At 38.1% G+C, this 22,439-nt stretch overlaps 1 protein-coding gene across 1 annotated transcript; it reads left to right on the forward strand.

Annotated features, from left to right (window-relative positions):
• Window positions 1-336: 336 nt before the first annotated feature.
• Window positions 337-21,814, forward strand: SEC22B (SEC22 homolog B, vesicle trafficking protein). Its single transcript, XM_032420420.1, has 5 exons — window positions 337-585; window positions 9,148-9,257; window positions 12,191-12,351; window positions 14,189-14,335; window positions 19,873-21,814. Exons 1-5 carry the CDS (start codon window positions 511-513, stop codon window positions 20,025-20,027), a joined length of 648 nt encoding a protein of 215 aa, XP_032276311.1. The 5' UTR covers window positions 337-510; the 3' UTR covers window positions 20,028-21,814.
• The last annotated feature ends 625 nt before the right edge of the window (window positions 21,815-22,439 follow it).

Genomic DNA, 22,439 nt, shown 5'->3' on the forward strand with positions numbered 1-22,439 from the left:
TACGAATATAGAAAGTATTATGTATAAAATATATACTATATAAAATAGAAAAATATGAAAATATATAGCTTGATTTTCAGTTTTTTCACATACTTTCCATCTATGTATCCATTAATTCCCACCACCCCTCCCAGCCCTCTCCTCACATTTACAGTATTGGGAACTAGAAAATTCTGTTTTCAGTTTGAATGCCACACCCCTCAAGGCTGAAGGTTTATTCGAAGCTCCCAATCCAGAAAAGTGGGCGGGACCTTGGAAGTTTCCGAAGGTGGAAGGAGAGACCGCGGAACTATTGTTCTGGTAGTTGTGGTTCTCGGTGGGAAGCCAATTCTGAGGACCGGTAGTGGAAGGCTCCAAAGCTAGTTTCCGGCCACCTCAGCGGGAAGCGCAGACGCGAGCAGCTGGCTCTTCGGGAACTAAGATAGAGGTGTAACTGTTGTCGCGGCAGAGGAAGTCAGGAGGACGTCTCCGGCCATCCCGGCCAGTGTTGGGTTCCTGTAGCCTGTGAAGATGGTGTTGCTTACGATGATCGCCCGTGTGGCGGACGGGCTCCCGCTGGCCGCCTCGATGCAGGAGGACGAACAGGTGAGCTCCTAGATCCCCGCGACCCCAAGTCCCTGTCTGAGCTCTGCTGTCCGTACCGGATTTCTTCTTAGAACCCAGGGGACCCTTGCGACCTCCCATGCACTCTCGACCCCTCTGAATTGCTTTTTCATCCTTCGGCAGTGGAGGGATGACTTGTGAAAAGAGATCCTGACGGAGGAGGTATATTTTTGTCTTACCTGTTTCTCTACGGGAAGACGCTCCGGCGTAGGGGTAGTTTCGGCCGATTGTGATCACCCAGTGTTGTGTCACTCTTAGAGACTTTGTTAAAATTCGGGATTTCTAATTTTCTGCTGCTATTAAGGCTGACTAACAGGTCCTGGGAAAAATCAGCTCCCAAGTTCTTCAGCCTCTTCTACTGTGGCACTTGATCCTTGACCTATCTTGATGACATCTTTTGAAAGTGGGTGAGATAATATTGCCACAACACCTGTTTGAAGTTCACTGCAGTACTTTCTTCCAAGGTTATGCTCAGTTCCCACCTCCTCCAATAAACCTTACTAAATTTCTACTGTTGAAATTATAACTGCTGTGTTATATTCCTGTAATGCCTTGTACTTTTATTTTACTATTTTTCTTTGTCTTTCAATAATTTGAATTTCCTAGGAGGCAGTAGGCAGATCTTAATCATCTTTGTGTTTCTTATAGCTTTTACAACAGCAGTTTTATGCTAGCATAGGTGCTCAAAAGTGTATTGAATTGATGAAAAAACAACAACAGCCCCAAATATCTTGAAAAGAAGCTGCTTTGTGCCTTAGAATCACAAGGGAAATTTCTGGTGTGAGACAGGTTTCTGGAGCAAGGTTGGGCGGTCTCTGAAGAAGGGAGGCTGAGAATGAAAATTATGTAACTTGTTTAAAGTGAACAATTTTCTTTTACTTTCTCATACACCCTAAGTAGTTAAAAACAACAACAACAACAACAAAACTCAAGGCCTAAAAAAAAGATGAGCTCTAGAAAAAATTCTTTTGCACATATCTCTTCTTAGGCTTTTCATTCATATATTCTTGAAAAAAAAAAAAACCCTTATTAAACTCCCATCAATTGTGTCAAGCATGGTGATAATACAGGAGGTTAGAGGACACAGTCCCTACTTTCATGGAGCTTACAGTTTAGTGGGAAAGCCAGAAAACTAATGAGCAGTTATAATATAGCACAAGTACTATGGAAGAAGAAGACGGCTCTGTGGCTGCTTTACTTATGGAAAGATAAAGATAAAAGGCCCTTTACTTTACTCTTTTACCTTACAGAAAAGGTATCTAAGTTAGTTTTGGGAGACCAGGAAAAGTCCTTCTCAGAAGAAATGACATCTAAGCTGACAGTATTATCTAGTAATAAGGAAAGCTTCTATTTGGTTATATGCCTTTTTAGGTTTGACTTGGAAATATGTTTATTTTCACACTTAGGAGAATAGTGATACAGATCATGAAGTTGCAGGTCATGCTCAGTGAAATATTTTCTATTCATTGCACAAAACAAAGTCTAATCATTGATATAAACTGTGAAAAATATAGTGTGCCCTTAATTTTCAATTGTGAAATACTTTTCTCCCAGTTTAAGAATTTTCTAGGACCACTCTACAGAAGGAGTGAAATTATTAAAATAAATGCAAGAACATGACTTGACAAGGGAGATAGAGTGGGAAAATTCTCCTTGAAGGATATAAATGTAGTTTGGGAAATGGTTTTCCCCAGGGAGAAGTCTGGTCGGTTTATTGCATTGGATTTCAATGTGGGTAAAGAATACAAAGTGAATTTGAAAGTCTATTTAATATTAGTAGTTCTTACTCTCTGTCTTGATCCTTTACTGAAAAAATAATTGAGATATTATTGGGTATTTCTTTTTTTTTAATTTTTTAAATTTTTAATTTTTAAAAAAGATTTTATTTATTTATTTATTTGTCAGAGAGAGAGAGAGTGCACAAGCAGGGGGAGCGGCAGGCAGAGGGAGAAGCAGGCTCCCCACTGAGCAGGGAGCCCAATGTGGGACTTGATCCCAGGACCGTGGGATCATGACTTGAGCCGAAGGCAGACGCTCAACCGACTGAGCCACCCAGGCGTCCTCTTTTATTTATTTTATCTTTTTAAAGATTTTATTTATTAGAGAGTGCATGTGGGTGCACTCGCAAGTGGGGGGAGGGGTAGAAGGAGAGAATCCCAAGCCAACTCCGCATGGGGCTCGGGACTCCATCCCACAACCCCGAGATCACCACCCCAGCCAAAATCAGGAGTCGGTCGCTCAAATGACTGAGCCACCCAGGCACCCCTATTGTGTGTTTCTTAATTTGATTCCGAATTAGGTGTTGGTCTACCAAGATAGGTTACTTTGTTTAATTGACAAGGAAAAAAATTTTCCACAAAAATATTTTTGTGATGGCAATTCCATAGTTATTTCCTTTAGGGTGCTCACTTCGGCAGCACATATACTAAAATTGGAACCATAGTTATTTCCTTTAGGAATTTGGACTTTCAGGGCACCTGGGTGGCTCAGTCAGTTAAGCGTCTGCCTTTGGCTCAGGTTGTGGTCCTGGGGTCCTGGGATCGAGCCCTGCATCGGGCTCCCTGCTCCGTGGGGAGCCTGCTTCTTCCTCTGCCTCTGCCTCTCTCTCTCTCTGTCTCTCATGAATAAATAAAATCTTAAAAAAAAAAGATATTTGGACTTTGAATAGTAGAGTTTTTCCTAAACTTTTAAAATCTGTAAAAATATGAATCCTAGATTCATTTTTATAATAGTATACAGAATATTTATAGAATACCTACTACATGCCAAGCATTATGCTAATGCCTGTCAGGTATATGATTTCATTCAATCTTCATACCAATCATATTAGGATAGTTAGTATTATTATTCCCATTTATAGATAGGAATCTCCCAGCTTAGAGACGATAGGTTTTTTGTATGAGTCATGTAGCTAATAAGTAGCATAATGGAATTTTTCATCAGTTTCTTAACATCTGCACTGTTGATATTTCAGGTCAGATAATTCTTTGTTGTGGGAAACAGGCCTGCACGTTGTAGGATGTCTACTAATATCCCTGGCCTCTGCATCTTCGATGGTAGTAGCACTGCTATCACCACCCCCCTCCAGGAGTGTAATACTCCTGGACATTGCCGGGTGTGATTGGCAGAATCACCCCTGCTTAAGAACCACTTATTTTTAATCCGTATCTGTCTGACTCTAGACCAGAGCCTTAGTGCCTAACTGGTACACTTTATTGCCTTGTTCTTAAAAAAAATAAAATAAAATACATTTTTAATAATGTATTTACTTCTTAGGAATCCAGAAATAACTTTTTAAGAAATGGATATTTCAACCAAATAGGTTTTACAGTTAAGTACCTTAATTGTTCAGTCCAAATAATTCAATGTACTTTTTCAATTATTTACACTGATCATAGATATCATACGTTAGGTGGTTACTAGGTGCTAAACCTGTGCAAACTGCTTTATTACTGGAGATGAACAATTATTCAGATAATACAGTACAGATTAAAATTTAAAAAATGATGTAGGCAGAGTATCTCATGCACTGTTTCCTCTGTGCTCAACTAGAAGTGGTGGTAGAGAGATGAACTTTTCTCTTCAAACCTAGATTCTGATATTCTATTTCCTTTCTTGTACCTTTCTGGTATGTTTCTCCTTTTTGGATGTTAGCAATTTCTTCATCTACCTTTCTGTTCTACCTCAAAATGAAGAGTGTTCTCTTTTCTTCCATTTGCCCCCAGCTCTGTGGACTTGAAGAAGGTGTTTGATCTAACGAAGTATTCAGCAGTGAGCATCAAAAAAGTGGATGGTCTCTTGTACATTTAAACTGCCACACTCTCCCGACGATTGAGGGTTCATTAGTCATCTTACTGTAATTGTTTTTAGAAGAAAATGGTTGGTTCTTGGTGCTTCTGGCCTTTGACCAGCTGAGTTCAACAGGAATTTAAAAATGATAAGAGCTTAGCTAAACATTCTTGTAAAGGCAAAAGGTGGCATTTGATATAATTAATTGTTCAGCAGTCCTAGGTGATAGCAATAAAAAGTATTATAGTTGTGCAGTAAATATCTACCCTGTACCTTTCATAATATATATGGAACCAAATCCTAAATATGATATTGGATGACCTCAAATTAGTTTCAGGATTTGTCTGGACATTCACATCCAATTCGTTACTGGATTGCTAACACATCTTTCCATTATACTGTATACAAGGTTCATCAAGTTTGTTCTGGATGAAGTGGAAAACAGAATGAGGACATCTAATCTGTTTTAGGTAGTCTAGTGACTGTGGGCCCTTTGTGACTTTAATCTTAAAAGCACACTGAAGTTCTGTCTGTACAGCAGTGAATATATTGTTTTGTGAGATCTAGATCAGAGCTGCCACACAGTTTCTTGATCGTTTCCTGTGAATTAGATTTAATATCAAATAGTAAGATCACCCAGAAGGTGGATCTGCTATCACCAAAGCAATTTTAATTGTAGAGGTGGTATAGCATGCTTAGGAACAGGGACCCCAGAACTAGGTTGCTTGGGGTCAAATTCTTGTCCCTCTCCTTATTGGCCCCTAGTCCTTGGGCACATTTTACTTCTCATGCAGAAAATGGGCATAATAGTTCTAATCACTTCATAGGGTAGTTGTAAAGATTATTTAAATTATGTAAAGTGTTTAGAACAGTGGTTGGCAGAAAGTGAGTGCTTTCATTTAATTTTATTAATTTGCCTATTTCTGAAAAATCTTTTCTGGTTTCATTTTGCCTTTCTGAAAGTTCACATTAGAACCGTACATATTTGTGGGTACAAATATGCAATAAACAGGAATGGGTAAATGAATAATTTCCCCATTACAAAACTAGTCTGTGCTTATTGTAGAAAATTCAGTAAATATGTATAAACAAAAGAACCAAAATGTTAATGGTGATTATTACCAAAATCCCTACTTAAATTATATCCATTTTAACGTATAACCTTAATCTTTGTGTGTGTGTGTGTGTGTGTGTATAAAATTAAATAATGGGTAATACTATAAGACTGTTTACCTATTTTTTTCACTTAGTGTGTAGTGAGTTTGTTCTCATATCGTTAAATATTATACAACATTTTAATGGCTGTGTAGTATTCCAGTATATAAATATACCATATGTTATTTAACCAATTTTCTATCCTATTACTGAACATTTGTTTATTTTTATATGCATTTGTAGTTATTTTATTTTATTTTTTTTAAAGAGTTTATTTATTTATTTATTTGACAGAGAGAGACACACGAGAGAGGGAACACAAGCAGGGGGAGTGGGAGAGGGAGAAGCAGGCTTCCCGCTGAGCAGGGAGCCTAATGTGGGGCTCGATCCCAGGACCTGGGGATCATGACTTGAGCCGAAGGCAGACGCTTAACGACTGAGCCACCCAGGCGCCCCTGTAGTTATTTTTTTAACATATGCTGTGTATGTATATTTTCAAAGATACAGAATTGTTGGATAAAACAATAATGTAAGATTTTTATAATTTCCAGTACATATTACAAAAATGACTATCAGAAAGATTGTGCCAGCGTTGCATTCTCAGCGATGGTGATGCTAATGGAACCAGCACTGTGAAATGTTGGTTGGCGTGTCATAATCTCTGATCTCCGTGTGGTGCATTGACAGTCACTGCTTTGTTCGTTATAAATCCCTGAAACTGTAGCATGCTTTTGGACATAGTTTCTTGTAGTCGATACAGTTATTAGTCTCTTCCTCTTAAGTTGCAGTAATGTTTACAGTGCTTCTTATAAAGTCAAAGGATTTGTACCAGTCTTTATTTGACAATTTTTTTTTGCTATTTATTTCTTCAACTAGTTCCTTTAAGGTGCTCACCTGCCTTTAGCTGTCAAAGACAGTTTTACTTAACATCTGTGTTTGTGGTTATTATTATTATTATTTATTTGACAGAGAGAGAGTGTACAAGCAGGGAGAGTGGGAGAGGGAGAAGCAGGCTCCCAACTGAGCAGGGAGCCCGACGTTGGGCTTGATCCCAGGACTCCGGGATCATGACCTGAACCAAAGGCAGACACTTAACTGGCTGAGCCACCCAGGTGCCCCCGGTTGTAGTTATTTTTAAAATACCAATTTCTGAGTTCCAGCTCTGAGATACTGATTTAACTGGTTTGGGGTAGGAGGAGATAGGGCTTGATTAGTTTTTGTACAGCACCCAGGTGATTTTAGTGTAAAGCCAAGGTTGAAAAATCATTGATCAATGTTGGTATTATTTCTTGGCACGTTAGTAATATTTCCAGCTTTATTTGCATCCCTTTGTGTCTAATGTTGTGGGGTCAGATCTCTTCCAAATGCCACATATATAATGGCATTGGTGAAGCAAACAAATTGGCAAGTACTGTTCAAATTTAGGAATGTAGGATATTGTGCACTAGTTCAAAGCATGTGATAGTATTCACTCTCCTTTACTAGCTGACCAGTCATGAGAAAAAAAAAAATACATGCAGTACAGGTTAATATAATAATGCTAATATATATTATAATGTTAATTATTGTAAAGTATTGTTAATATATAAACATACACATACATATATACATGTATATGTTAATATAGAACTATTTCTCAAGTGAAGAATATTATAACACATCATTGCCATAGGGGCAGTACTAAACAAGATAAATCTACAAATTGATACTTCTAGTGGTGTCTCTCTAACTCTCCTGCTTCACTTCATGCTTATTTACCTTCTTATTCATACTGAAATTTCCAGTTCATCATTTTATTTTATTTTATTTTAGATTTTATTTATTTATTTGAGAGAGGGAGCATGTATGAGAGAGCACAGGCGGGGGGAGAGCATGAGTGGGGGGGAGAGGCAGACTCCCGGCTGAGCAGGGAGCTGGATGTGGGGCTTGATCCCAGGACCCTGAGATCATGACCTGAGCTGAAGGCAGACGCTTAACCCACTGAGCCACCTAGGTGTCCCTAGTTCATCATTTTAAATATAGCTTAGAATCCAGTACTTGTACATTTATCTGCTGCTTTCATAATTTTATCATTGCTCCTTGTTTTTACTCTTAGCTGAGTGGTTCACCATCTAGAATTTTTAGGTTTTGCTTTGTATTTTCTTTTTTTTTTTTTTAATGTTTTATTTATTTATTCATGAGAGTCAGAGAGAGAGAGAGAGAGAGGCAGAGGCAGAGGAAGAAGCAGGCTCCCCGCCTAGCAGGGAGCCCGATGCGGGACTCGATCCCAGGACCCTGGGATCACGACCCGAGCCGAAGGCAGACGCCCAACCATCTGAGCCACCCAGGCGCCCCTCGCTTTGTATTTTCTAAAAGTTAGACCTCAGCTCCAGTCCACAGATCTTTTGAGGGAGAACCTCAAATAAATGAGTTTTTAAGGTAAACATTTAGTTATTAAACATCTGTCAAGGAGATGCTGTGTTCTAGTGTTGAATTCAAAATAAATAATCCATGGGTGCCTGGGTGGCTCAGTCAGTTAAGCATCTGCCTTTGGCTCAAGTCATGGTCCCAGGGTCCTGGGATCGAGCCCCACATCGGGCTCCCTGCTCAGCAGGAAGCCTGCTTCTTCCTCTCCCACTCCCCCTGCTTGTGGTCCCACTCTCGCTGTCTGTCAAATAAATAAATAAAAATCTTTAAAAAAATAATAAATAATCCAAAATAAAATAATTCCTTTCTATCAAATGGCAAAAATGCCGCTGCGCGCCCCCCCCCCCCCCCCCGTATGCCGTATGTGGATGCATAAATAATGTATATTTGCTTTCCATTCCATTCTTTCCCATTTGGATCTAATTGGTGATTGATGTTCTCCTTTTGAGATGACACTGCTATTTTCCTCAGTAGGCTCTTTTCCTTCTTTTTTTTTTTTAATCATTAAACTATTTAGAAATTGTTCAAGAAAATATTGCCTGTAATTCTACCATCTGAATATTGTTATTTTCATTTTGTATGCATATGTCCCTTGCTATCCAAACTCAGAAACCAAATAGATTTATTCAGTAAAGAATATTTGACTTTTTAATCTCGGTCCTTACTCTTGCTCATTTTTACCCATTTGCATTATAGTGTTCCTGGTAATTTGCAGTTATGGGTGCATACATTTAGTTTTGCTTAAATGTTCAATATTGTAACACTTTGTGGAAGATTTTGCTTGATATTCCAGGATAAAAATGAGATTCATCAGTCTGTTGTTCCCAGGGTTTTCCCCTGAGTATAGAACATGTGCAGTTATGTGCCAGTAAGTGTGCAAGTGAAATGAGTCAGGAGGAGACCACTGACCGAATGGTGGAAAGAACACCGGATTAAAAGTTAAGAGTGCCTTAAAGGCAGTTAAGAAGTACGATTTGCTTCTTAGCAAATAATGTGATTTTCTTGAACAACTAGGGATTTGGTCTTCCTTTTTGCTCTAAAAAGTAGACCATTTTTCTTTTGTTAAAATGAATCTTACTAATCTTTAATGAAAGACCATATTTACATAGCGTCCTCATAGTATGATGCTGCTCATTAATTGTTACGGCGTTTTTTGTGTGTAGAAAATTCTTAAATGAAGGTGTCTTCTTTCAGTCTGGCCGGGATCTTCAACAGTACCAGAGTCAGGCTAAGCAACTCTTTCGCAAGTTGAATGAACAGTCCCCTACTAGATGTACTTTGGAAGCTGGTGCCATGACTTTCCAGTGAGTATAATCCTATTTCTTTGTGGTCATTTAAGTATGAGATATAGTAGATATAAGTAACACCTGATAAGAATGGTAACAGTTTTTTAAAAAGTAAAGAAAATTTTAAAAATATAGTCTTTTCATGGAAGCAACTTCCTGGCTCCAGTTCTGCAAAACAGAAATCTTGGTTTGTTTATTCAATTTGCATACAATAAATTAACTTGTTATCCCGTGTCTAATAACTGCTGTACCTATCATGCAATAATAGATAAATTTTTGCTTTAGGAGCTTCTTAGAGCCAGATATATGTAGATTAGTACTCTTGCTCAAACATTTACTGACAACAACACAACCGTGAACAACTCACATACTTCTCTAGGCCTCCGTTACCTCTATAAAATAGGGAAAATGGTCATAGTTTTGTGAGGGTAATTTAAGAGCATCTCAATCAGTGGTTATAGGCAATGCATATAGCCGAGAGAGGGATCAAAAGGACTTTATTGGATTTCAAATTTTCTACAAATAATTGGTATTAAATGTTTAATACATGTCAAGTTTGAGGGTGATAAAAACAGGAAGGATTAAAAAAAAGAGGACAAGAAGATCAAAGGAAAATAAAATAGGATTAGCTAAATAATCCTTGCTATTTTAGGAACTCAAAGGCTAAGATAATATAGACCTGGGAGGGACCTGCTGTGTTTAACTTGAAAGGGGGAAAAAAAGATCACCACCCATCAGAAACAAACAATTATACAAAACAAAATCAAAACAAAACCCTGGTTTATTGGTTAAGAAAGTAGTGGATATTAAGTTTTATTTTTTTAAAATTTTTTTTAATTTTTAAATTTTATTTATTTATTTATTTATTTATTTATTTATTTATTTTTTGGTGGGCAGCAAAGCAAGGTTTATTGAGTGATAGTAAAGTTCATTGAATGATAGAGTATGAAGCTCCCAAAGAAGGAGGGGACCCCAAAGGTTTGCCTGGATATTAAGTTTTATAGGTATTAATTTGTGTAGTATATGAAATATCTTCTATAAATCCAATTTTCAACATAAAAAAATAAATATCAGCACCTAATTATATATAGTACCTTTATCTCTACCATGGATTAGGAACAAAAAACCTAGGCAAGTTCTAATGGAATTGAAAAGAAATTTTTTTCTTCTGTATGGTTCCTTTAAGAACTTTATAATCTCTTCTCATCCATTATTTTCATCTAAGAGCTATTTATTAAAGATTATTCTTTGCCAGACCGTATGTTAAGTTCTGCCTTTAATGTCCATAGCTTTTTTTTTTTTAAAGATTTTATTTATTTATTTGAGAGAGAGAGAATGAGAGAGAGCACATGAGAGGGGGGAGGGTCAGAGGGAGAAGCAGACTCCCTGCAGAGCAGGGAGCCCGATGCGGGACTCGATCCAGGGACTCCAGGATCATGACCTGAGCCGAAGGCAGTCGCTTAATCAACTGAGCCACCCAGGCGCCCAATGTCCATAGCTTTTATGAGCTTATTTTATTAGCAGAGAGAAACATATATGCAGACAACTAAACTATGATACCTTAGGGCAAGAAGTGCTGTAATTCGGTTATAAATGAAATGCTTTGGGACTAGAGAAAAGGAAGCAATAAATTCCCATTTGTAGGGAGTAAGTTTGAGGAAAGGGGATAGAGAGGAAGAATACAGAGAAATTTCATGGAAAAAATTATAGTAGAATCAAGCATAGGAAAATGAACAAGGTTTCTCCAGGTACATAAAAGAGTATTACAATTAGAAATAAATATATATATATATAAGCAGAAATCCGGGAGGCCGTAAAAGAACCTGTTTGGAGAATAGCATGATGGAATACGGCCTACACCTGTTTTGGAGCCATAAGTATTATATCAAAGAGTATGATTTTATTTTATAAGTATTCGGGAACCCTGAGAGTTTTTAAGCAGGGTAATATGATCATATTTACTCTTTAGGAATAAAACTGGTAGTTTAGAAGATGGTCTAGATTGAAGGCAAGGAGAGCAGTTGATTCAGATGCCCAAGCAAGAGATAGGACAACAGTATCATCATCATCATCATTATTATCATCATTTTAAGGGGCCTGAGAGATCATATGATATATTGTAAACTGCTCTGTGAAGTCCTAGGATGCATTAGGAGCCACATAGTAAGGGTAGGGATAGGGGTATATATAATACTTTGTGCCCTTATACTCCTACTTAAACTAATGGCCTTCTGAATTTGTTTGATGTACATATTGGTCTTCTGAATATAATTATTGCTGAAATAAAGAGTACTGTGGCTAAAAAGAAATCACTGAGTAACCTAACCTCTTTCCAAGACATCTCAGACATGTAGTCATATAGCTCCTTCCAGAGTGCCAGGGAGCTAAGAGGAAGTTAGTTCTGTTATTGGATAGTTTCGGATACTGGATAGTTAATATAGAGTTCTATCCTGGGAATTAGGGGATATTATTTGTCCTAAGGTCATTATCTGTATCCAGTAAACATTGTGGCATTAACTTCCAACTTCTAAGTATCCACAAAAATTTCCATTCCACTGTGCTTCTTATAACTGGAAGGAGTTTAAATATGTGTATACTCGTTTCCATACATAATCAAAAGGTGGATGGAGTCACAACTCTGAGTTTTCAAGAAAAAGTCCTCGGTATTAAGATATTTTAGCTGAATTATATAATAAACAATTATAATAAACATGTTTAAATATTCCTTTTGGAATATAATTCTAATAATGGGATGGTGTTTGCTTTCTGATTCTAAGGATTTATGGTTTGAAATTGATTTTCTGATTTAGCTAGCCTCAAAGGACTTAGGCTAGAATATTTTCAAAAGTTTGTAAGGCACTGAGAGTCTGTTTCAGGTTGTTGGGTGTATTGTTATTCTACAGACAACTTTTTCTTGTTGTTTTTTTGTTGTTGTTTTTTTGTCTCTCCAGCTACATTATTGAGCAGGGAGTTTGTTATTTGGTTTTGTGTGAAGCTGCCTTCCCTAAGAAACTGGCTTTTGCCTACCTAGAAGATTTGCACTCAGAGTTTGATGAACAGCATGGGAAGAAGGTGCCCACTGTGTCTAGGCCCTATTCCTTTATTGAGTTTGGTAAGTTTTTGCTCTTCATCTCTATATCAAGAGAGCAAACAATATGGAGAAGCTGTTTGTTACATTGATAATAATTTTGACACATTTTTATTTGATGTTTACTTACTGAAGTTTTGAATTCTGTCTTTTCCATTCCATCTCTTTGTCCTTCTGAGTGAATGAGACTTCTTCTCATAAGTAATTTCCCTGGTCTTTTGATCTTTTTCTTAGAACTTGTTGCCTTTTGCCCTTTTTTGTGATTTGGTTTGAACCCAGTAAGGTTCATTTTCTGTAGATCAGAATTTGGAAATCAGAAAGAAGGTATTTTGTTTCTTTCAGATCCTCTAGTTTAAAAAAAAAAAATACTGGAAGAGGTATGATATTGGGGAGAGATAACATTTATTACATGCAGAAATAGTATGGGTGTCCATGTACAATAATTACAGAAAGCTTCATCACCAGTAAAGTATCTGATGGCAGTAAATCAAAGGAAATGTCTTGAGTACCCTAATTAGAGGAAGTGAGAATAAGTATGATTAGATTACATTACTGATATTTTTAGTTAAAAAAGAAATTGGTTTTACTTTTCCGAATTTCTGAAGTGTTTCCAGTTTGCTAAATGGTCATCTTACTCTTAAAACTAAAGAAAATTTAGCAAAACACTCCAGTGTTTCATAACTACAAACTCTCTAAGTGCTAATTTTTATAATGTCTGGTTTTTAAATTTTGTTTTTGAAGATAATAAAGGTCCAGTAAACCCAAGAAAAAAAGAATACTGTATCAAGATCACACAGGAAATATTTGGTACACTCAGATTAGCTTAAAGGATTATATACAAAGATGAATGGGGTATAGGTGAACCAGAAAGTACAGTAACCTGAGATCAGTAACACAGTAATTATTTTCATCCCTAGGCCTGAAGGGATAAGAGAAAGGAGCAGTTTCTGGAACTGCAAAGGAGAAAATTTATAGAGAAAGCCAACTTGAGAGGAGCAGTAACTTCTAGTTGGAGGGATACTGCCAGGCCAGGGTGACTTCTCAGGGAGAGGTTGGGAATAAATACCCTAAAGTCACTATCTGCTTTCACGCCTTACCCTTGGGGTTCCCTCATTGGCTGAACCTAACTGGAAGCTCCAGGGCAAGGAGCTCACGATGTAGTCCATGCGGGTCAGCTTCCTGAGGCAAAAAGCGTGGTGCAGAAAGGTAGAGAGGAGGTCTAAAAAGGCAAATGAGAGGTCTCCACCACATATAACTTAAGATTTTTGCCAAAAGTTGAAAATATAATTTTTAATAATAAGTCATTCTTTTTACAGTTTTGAGAAATACAGACATGGGCTAACCATGAATAAGACTGCAGTTTTATAGTGGGATTTTGCTTTACCTGAAGTTTAAGAACAGAGTGAAATTAGGAATGTATGTTAAAATATTTTAAGACAATGTTTTTACCCCTTTTGATGCTAGAATAACTCTTGCCGTGTTAACCTGTAGTGATGCTAGATTGTTGCCAGGATTCTTTTCAGGGAGCGTAAAGAATTAAGTAGTGAAACCCTAAGGATCCTCGGAACATGTTTTGAAAATCTCTGCTTTCAGGAAAGGCTTACTACAGTGGGTCTTAATTTCTCTAAGGACCCTGAGAGCAGAGACTTCTCATTTGAAGGTATGCGGAGGACATTTCTCTTGAATGGTCATCTATCTACATTTTACAAATGAAGAAATCAAAACTCAAATTTTGATGCTCACTCAAGAGCTTGCTTAGCCATGGACAATTGCCGATCCAGGACTAAACTCAGAACTTCCTATTCCCTACAGTACTTTGATGGACAAAGTTGTTCATGGTCATTTTTCTTCATTATTCTAGACACCTACATTCAGAAAACCAAGAAGCTCTACATTGACAGCCGTGCTCGGAGAAACCTAGGCTCCATCAACACTGAATTGCAAGATGTGCAGAGGATCATGGTGGCCAATATTGAAGAAGTGTTACAACGGGGAGAAGCACTCTCAGGTATGTAAAGAATTAAGAGTCCTATATAGGCAAGGATAGCTTATTTTGGGATACTTTTTTTTTGCTGTCAGATTCTGTCTAGCACTGTTAAGAATTCACCTCTTAGAGATAGATTACATTACAAAACTTCCAACATGTTTTTCTTCCTAGCATGATTAGTTTTTGTTGAGTTGGAACGGTGTGAAGGTCTCATTCCATATCAGAAGCAATTACTGCTTCCAAGATATTTACAATGTTAAGTAAATATTTACAGAAACACATAAGGGAAATGAAAAGAAGAATGAGAGGAAACTGTCAAAGATTTATTGCAGTGGTTTCCTGACTAGCCACTTTGGGAGACTTTATTGCTGCCAGATCAAATGTCATAAAACGCCATTTTTATCAAGGCATTCCTCTGCTGAAAAACTCAAAATCTGTGACTACAAGATAAGATCTAGTCTGGTCTCAACTTTTCATTCTTACTGCATGTTTGTAATGTGTAAGGCATTGTGTTCTCTGTATGGAAGATAAGGAGATTGCAAACTTCTTTCATGCTCTCTAGTTCACAAATGTTCTGCCTCAGCCAGGTCAGCTTCCTCACCATCTCGGACCTGTTCTTTAAGATCCAGATAAGAACTACCTCTCCCAAGAAGCCTTCCCTGATTCTAATAGCCCACATCACATTAATCTGTTTTGTCTTTTAAACTGTTAAGACACTTTGCTATGTAATGGTTTTTTAAGCACATAATGGGTGTGTGTGCATGTGTGTGTATGTGTACTTACCTAATTTGCCTTAAAGTATATATATTTACCTAATGTTTAAATGTTACCTAAGTGTTTAACGTACTCTTTAAATGTAGTATTTATGTATTTCATATCTATTTCATATACTTGCTTTATTTCTCTCACAGTAATGATTACAAATAGATGCCTTAATGAGTATTTCGTGAACTCAACCTTGTGACATTATTCATGAGTAAATGGGTTTTCCTTTATTATGAACTGCAGATTGTAACCTTTATGTTAGTAGTCAGCAGTTGTTCCAGCAAATAGCTTCACACTCTTTAAACATCAAATTTTGGATGAGTGAGTCTATAAATTTTCATCATAACAGCCTTACTGTTTCTACCTGGGATAAAATAGACCAGAACAGGAATTTTTCTTAAATCTAAAATGTATATCTGGTCAGTTTATCAAAAGTGTTAAAGGATTCTTTTCTAGTGCTGTGCTGATTGGAAAAGAAGACAGTTGACCTTTGAACAGCGTGGGGGTCAGGGGCTCCACATGTAACTTTTGACTTCCCAAAAACTTAACTACTAATAGCCAACTGTTGATTGGAAGCCCTACCCTTAACGTAAACAGTCAATTAACATGCTATTTTGTATGTTACACATATTATATACTGTATTCTTACAGTAAAGTAATTTAGAGAAAAGAAAATGTTTTTAAAATCATAAGGAAGAAAAAATAAATCTACGGTATTCTGTAAAAAAAAAAATCTGTGTATAAGCAGAATGCGCACAGTTCAAACCCATGTTGTTTAAGAGTCACCTGTACTTTTCTAATCATAATAACTTCATCTAATTGGGAAGATAAGAAACAAGGTCATTGTCACAGAGTACTTTATAGATAGTATAAGGGAACAGACATCAATTGAACACTTTGTGTTAGGCAATATGGTAGGGGAACTTTATTTTTTTATTTTCTTAAAAGAGTTTATTTATTTGTCAGAGACAGAGAGAGAGCACAAGTGGGGGGAGCGGCAGGGAGAGCAGGCAGAGGGAGAAGCAGGTTCCCTGCTGAGCAGGGAGCCCAGTGCAGGACTCCATCCCAGGACCCTGGGGTCATGACCTGAGCTGGAGGCAGACGCTTAACCGACTGAGCCACCCAGGCATTCCATGGGACTTAATTTTTTTTAAGATTTTATTTATTTATTTGAGAGAGAAAGAGAAAGAGAGCATGAGCTGGGGGAGGGGCAGCTGGAGAGGGAGAGAGAGAATCTCAAGCAGACTCCACGCTGAGCACAGAGCCTGACGTGAGGCTCCATCCCACGACCCTGAGATCATGACCTGAGCCAAAATCAAGAGTCAGATGCTTAACCCACTGAGCCACCCCAGCACCCCAGGGGGACTTTATATATATCTTATTTATGCTTTAGAGTAATCCCTTGTGAATTGGGTGGTATCAAACCAGTTTTACAGATAAAGAAGCAGACTCAGAAAAGTTAGGTAGCTTGCTTTTAGTCACACTGCTAGTGCCTGGCAGAATTCATTGGTCTCTGCAGGTCCTTGTCCATCTTCAGTGTGTGATAGTTTTAAATAGATATATAAACAATAAGAGCTGTAAAATGTAGCAGGAAATAGATAATGTGAAGTGAACAGGGAAGATTTCTTGAATTTTGATAGATCAGGAAGAAGTGAAGAGTGGTATTTTAAGAGGGAGGAAGAAAAAGCGTATCTGAACAGAGCATAATCTGAAGGATAGTGAAAAGATCAGCTTACCTCAAAAAATGTTTTCTTCCTCTTTAAGCTTCTTCATAATAAGAAGCCATCTTTTATGCCTTCTTTCTCTTTCTAATTTTTTTTTAAATGTTTTATTTATTTATTCATGAGAGTCAGAGAGAGAGAGAGAGAGAGAGAGGGGCAGAGGCAGAGGGAGAAGCAGACTCCCCGCCTAGCAGGGAGCCTGATGCGGGACTCGATCCCAGGACCCTGGGATCATGACCTGAGCCGAAGGCAGACGCTTAACCATCTGAGCCACCCAGGCGCCCTCTTTCTAATTTTTTTATTTTATTTTATTTTTTTTTAAAGATTTTATTTATTTATTTGACAGAGAGAGATATAGCGAGAGCAGGAACACAAGCAGGGGGAGTGGGAGAGGGAGAAGCAGGCCTCCTGCCGAGCAGGGAGCCCGACGTGGGACTCGATCCCAGTACCCTGGGATCATGACCTGAGCCGAAGGCAGACGCTTAACGACTGAGCCACCCAGGTGCCCCCTCTTTCTAATTTTTTTAAAGATTTATTTGTTTATTTGAAAGAGGGAGAGAGAGGGCACGTGATGGGGAGGGGCAGAGGGAGAGAGGGAAAGGGAGTCTCCAGTGGACTCTGCACTGAGTGCAGAGCCTGCTGCGGGGCTTGATCCCAGGACCCTGAGATCACGACCTGAGCTGAGACCAAGAGTTGGTCACCCAACCAGCTGTGCCACCCAGGTGCCCCTCTAATTTTTTTTTTTTTTAAGATTTTATTTATTTATTTGACAGAGAGAGACACAGCAAGAGAGGGAACACAAGCAGTGGGTGTGGGAGAGGGAGAAGCAGGCTTCCTGCTGAGCAGGGAGCCCGATGCGGGACTCGATCCCAGGACCCTGGGATCATGACTTGAGCCGAAGGCAGACGCTTAACGACTGAGCCACCCAGCCTCCCCCTCTAATTTTTTTTTTTTAAGATTTATTTATTTTAGAGAGAGAGAGTGAGCAGGGAGGATGGGCAGAGAGAGAGGGAGAGACTTTTTTTTTAAAGATTTTATTTATTTGACAGAGACACAGCGAGAGAGGGAACACAAGCAGGGGGAGTGGGAGAGGGAGAAGCAGGCTTCCTGCGGAGCAGGGGGCCCGATGTGGGGCTCGATCCCAGGACCCGGGGATCATGACCTGAGCTGAAGGCAGATGCTTAATGACTGAGCCACCCAGGCGCCTGGGGAGAGAGAGTCTTAAGCAGACCCCCCCGCTGAGCATGAAGCCCAACATGGGGCTTGATCTCACGACCTGAGTTGAACCAAGAGTTGGACCCCTAACCACCTGTACCACCCAGGCACCCCTCTCTAATTTTTAGTTTTAGAGCTAGTCTGCCTTGCATTTAAGACCTAAGAGTAGTTCCCATGGGTTCTTTCAGCAATATGAAATTGCGCCCGTTTTTACTGCCTAAAATAGCTGTTTCTTTTAAGCCATGGGTTTTGTTGTTTCATTCAGAGGTGTCACCCTACAAGACTATAAGTTCCCCAAATAGAGGGGTCATGTATGTTGTGATCATCATTGTATCTTTTGGCACTTTGCATGATGCTTATAACATAAATATTTGCTCAGTGACTTCTCCCAGTAGTGGCTTTGTCTTTATGATATCATGTGTTTCCAAATGTTTCTGTGTAAAGGAATTCTCTTAACTATTGCTTATTTCGTATGACCTAATATTTGTTCTGCTGCCCAGTTATTCTCAGCAGATTTAGATTTCATTTAGCAATTTTTTTTTTTTTTTTTATCACTGACTATTACCAGACTCTGTTCTGGGCACTGGGAATATAGCAATAGACATTGGTTAAAAAGTTCTATCCAGTGGAGTGTCCATTTTAGTAGACTGGCTGGAAAGATTCGTCACAGCATTGTCATGGTTATTTCTCATCTCCTAACTTTTCTTATGTGACTAAGTGTTTTTCTTACAGGACAAATTGCTAATTTAGAAGCGGCTGTCATTCTTTTGTCATTAAGTAATACCACATTTCTCAATCAACTCAGTCTCTATTAAGCAACTCCAAATATTCCAGAAGTATTCCCTAAGGAAGAACAAATTCATATTGCAAAACAGTGTTTTTCAAAAATTTAAAGAAGTAAAGTGATCAAAATTCATTTATGTCACACTGAGAATTTGTTATTATTATTAAATTATGTCATGTATTTTAGTCCGGTCTAGCTTGTGTCTCTCTGGTTGCTTCTCTAAGTGCTCAGTTAACAGTTATAGACGGCAGCGACATTACAAATGTCCTTTTAGAAAAACAAAACTTTGCAAAAGGTTCTAAAAAGGTTAATTTAGTAGGTATTGGTGGTTTTCCAGCACCTGTGATTATATTTTAGTTACAAGACAACTTTCCTGTGTCTGTTGAAATATAATTTCTGGTAGCATCATAATGGTTTTTACCATGTGGAGAATCTTGGGAATTCGGTAGCAGTCACCATTAAGATATAGCTCAATACTCAGTTTCTGACTCATTGAATTTTCTGGTTACCTGAGTCTTATCTTGCATGGATAATCATTTTTCAAGATATGAGAGAATATGATTTAGACCATTAAAAGATGATGACGATTATTATCACCTAGCATTTCTCAGAGGCTTATCATATGCAAGAATTGTGTTCACTTTACAGGCATTCTCATGTACCTATAATCCTGTGATACAGTTAGTGTTATTATCCTCATTTTATAGATGATGAAACTGGGTCTTAGTAGAGGGACTAAGTGAATTGACCAATGTCACATGGCTGGTGCAGCTGAGATTGAAATTTATAAAGACTCTGAGACCAGAGCCAGCACTCTTAACCACCTCACGGTACAGCCTCAAGAATTTGAACATAATTTAGTCTGGTAACTTTAAAATGCAGTGTAGATTTTATAGTGCATCAGGATCATGGGTTAATCAGTGTATGCACCCTAACCCTTAAAATAAAAATGATAATTTAAGCTTCATGGTTGTTTGGTATGGTCCCACTCATTTGCGTTATTTTTATGCTTAATACATTAGACAGAATACTTCAGGGACTAATTACTGTTTTCCTTTTTTCCTCTTTGACAGCATTGGATTCAAAGGCTAACAATCTGTCCAGTCTGTCCAAGAAGTACCGCCAGGACGCGAAGTACTTGAACATGCGTTCCACTTACGCCAAACTTGCAGCGGTTGCTGTATTTTTCATCATGTTAATAGTGTATGTGCGATTCTGGTGGCTGTGAAGTAGTGAATCCAGTCACTGGCAAGGGTGAACCTAGAGCTCGGCAGGTGTATGTTTTCAGGAAACTGAGCTCACAGAGATGTGTATTAGAATTCCAAGTGGAACTTCTGCTTCTAAAGACCTTGCAAGGAAAGACATGTCCTGAAAATGAAATGTTACACCTCATTTGATGAAGCTTACCCCTTTGTAGAAAGTCTCTTTTGGGGGCAGAGGCTTTCTCTGGGTGCTGAGCTGTATACGTTAGGGAACAGTAGATTGTTTTATTTTGTTTTTTCCCTCCCAGTGTTTTTACATTTTTAAAACAGCACTGAGTGGGGCATTTTCTTTCTCTAATGGAGCCATCAGTGAGATCTGGCTTAGCCAACCTGTGCTAGCAATAGTCTGAAATTGCTTCAGAGAAGGCAGCCCGTTGGGAAGTTTTTTGACTCTAATCAACATTCCTTTTGTTGGTGACATTTGTGATTTTCAGTTTTTGATGGCCTTGTAAACAAGACTCCACTATGTGAAGGTTAATTGCTGTGCTGCAAAGATGTTGTCTGTTGGCCCCTGTAGGAAGTTAACCTTTGTTGTTTTCATTTTATGATATTTTGCTTATTGCACAACTGCTTTAGGGTTAAATGAATTATATTAAGATGCCTTGAAATTATATTATAGCACTCCTTGATTAAGAAGCTAAAGTGTTTTCTGTCATTTTCTCCTTAAAAGACAAATTTAGTTTGGGACATTCTTAATTTTATCTTTCAGCATCCAGTTTGTATTAATAGAAGAGTAAGTATAGCATACAGATAGCCAGAGTCCCCTGACTTAATGGGAAGAAAGGCCCAGCCCATCACTACAGCTTTGTCCTGCCCCTTCTTACTTTCTCCACTGTAGTTTTCCCCACTCTCTTTTCCTCCTGCTGAAATTTTAAAACTTCTCTGCACCCAGTAGTTTCATGTCCATAAGCATCCTCTCAGGATATTCTCAAATTTCAAAATGGAAAATGTTTAGCTGTGTAGTTAGATTTAAATTTTTACAGAGCAACTACTCAAACTACTAAATACATTTATCTGAATAAGTCTCTGAGAACACCTCGTACCTGCTTCAGTTTATGTAAATTCTCTGAGAATGTTCTAGAGTTAGATAACTCATTTAAGTGGCTTCTATTAACAAATAAAAGTACCTGTGATTTTTCCCTTTTTTGCTCAGGGATGATGGGGATTTCCTTTTACCTTCTGAGGTAGACTTTTTTAAATGGGGAGAATAGACCTCTTAAATATTATCACAAGGGTCTACAATATAAACTAGAATTTACACATACTGCAAATATTTCTTTAAGTCCTATAGGAAAATGAGCCAGCTTCTTACTTCTTAACATCTTTGGAGAGAACTTTAACTAGTAAACAATTTTATAACTAAGGGATCATCAAAGCTACTGTCCTGATTCCTGATAGAGGAAAAAAAATCCTATTTCCTAATAACAAAGCAAGGAGAAGTGGCTTATTTTGTTCCTGATAAATTAGAGAACTAGAATAAATTTTTTTTCTTTCCATTTTGGACCTAAGTCTGCCAATTGGAGTATGTGCATGAAATATGAAGTTACTTTTTATAGAGAATAAGTGCTTTTAAGTCCCTAAAAGGCTTGTCCCTAGAGTAATGATGTTGGTAATAAAAGCCTGGAAGTCTGAAAACCTTAGTGGTACCATAACATTTGGTTCTTCTATAGGAGTGGAGAGTGGCAGCTCGTTGTTGAGAGTTGCATGCAGCAACCAAGTGGCCAGCAATGAAATAAATACTTCTAGAATGTTCCCTTCAGTGTGAAGTTTTATTATCTAGTTATTTTATGTGCACATAGTTTTCTGGGTACATTTCTACCAAACTCATTGGGTTAATTAAAAAATGAGAACGGGGGCAGAATGATGAAGAAAGGAATGAGAAAGTGGTTTAATGTTACGATGGTAGAAAAATGAGAGAACAAGACTGTTGTGATGTGGCTCCCACTTCCGTTCTTTATTGGAGGTAGTGGGAGGATCCGACCAGATGAAAAGTATCCGCAACCAACCAGGCATCTAAAATAGAATGTGGTAAATACTGTCTAGTGTTATTGGGGGCACATTAAGAAAGGACACCTAATTTACTTTGGGAAGGAATGTGGTAAGAGAAGGAGAATGAGGTATTCCGGACAGAGTCAGTTCTTTGTGCAATATCATGAGTAAAAGAGTGAGACCTTTGTTGGGGATGGTAATTAGCTTGGTTCAGCTTAACTCACTGGGTAAGTTTGGGCAGTTGAGACTTGAAGAAGAACCCGACTGGTAAATTGTAATAAAAAGACTTGTCTACACGCTAAGGAGTTTAGACCACACTAATATCAGCAAGAGATGGCATCAGATTTACGGTTTCAAATGATCATTCTGGCCAAAGTATAAAAGATATA

The sequence above is a fragment of the Phoca vitulina genome, unplaced genomic scaffold, assembly GCF_004348235.1.
Source record: "Phoca vitulina isolate PV1807 unplaced genomic scaffold, GSC_HSeal_1.0 scaffold2, whole genome shotgun sequence".
Lineage (NCBI taxonomy): Eukaryota > Metazoa > Chordata > Mammalia > Carnivora > Phocidae > Phoca > Phoca vitulina.

What these genes read in the sequence shown, in the direction of transcription:
- SEC22B (XM_032420420.1), top strand. Translation starts at nt 511, where the DNA reads ATGGTGTTGCTTACGATGATCGCCCGTGTGGCGGACGGGCTCCCGCTG. An exon ending in CTATTCCTTTATTGAGTTTG is followed by an intron (nt 12,352 to 14,188) that starts GTAAGTTTTTGC and finishes TCATTATTCTAG; the next exon opens with ACACCTACATTCAGAAAACC. An exon ending in ACGGGGAGAAGCACTCTCAG is followed by an intron (nt 14,336 to 19,872) that starts GTATGTAAAGAA and finishes CCTCTTTGACAG; the next exon opens with CATTGGATTCAAAGGCTAAC.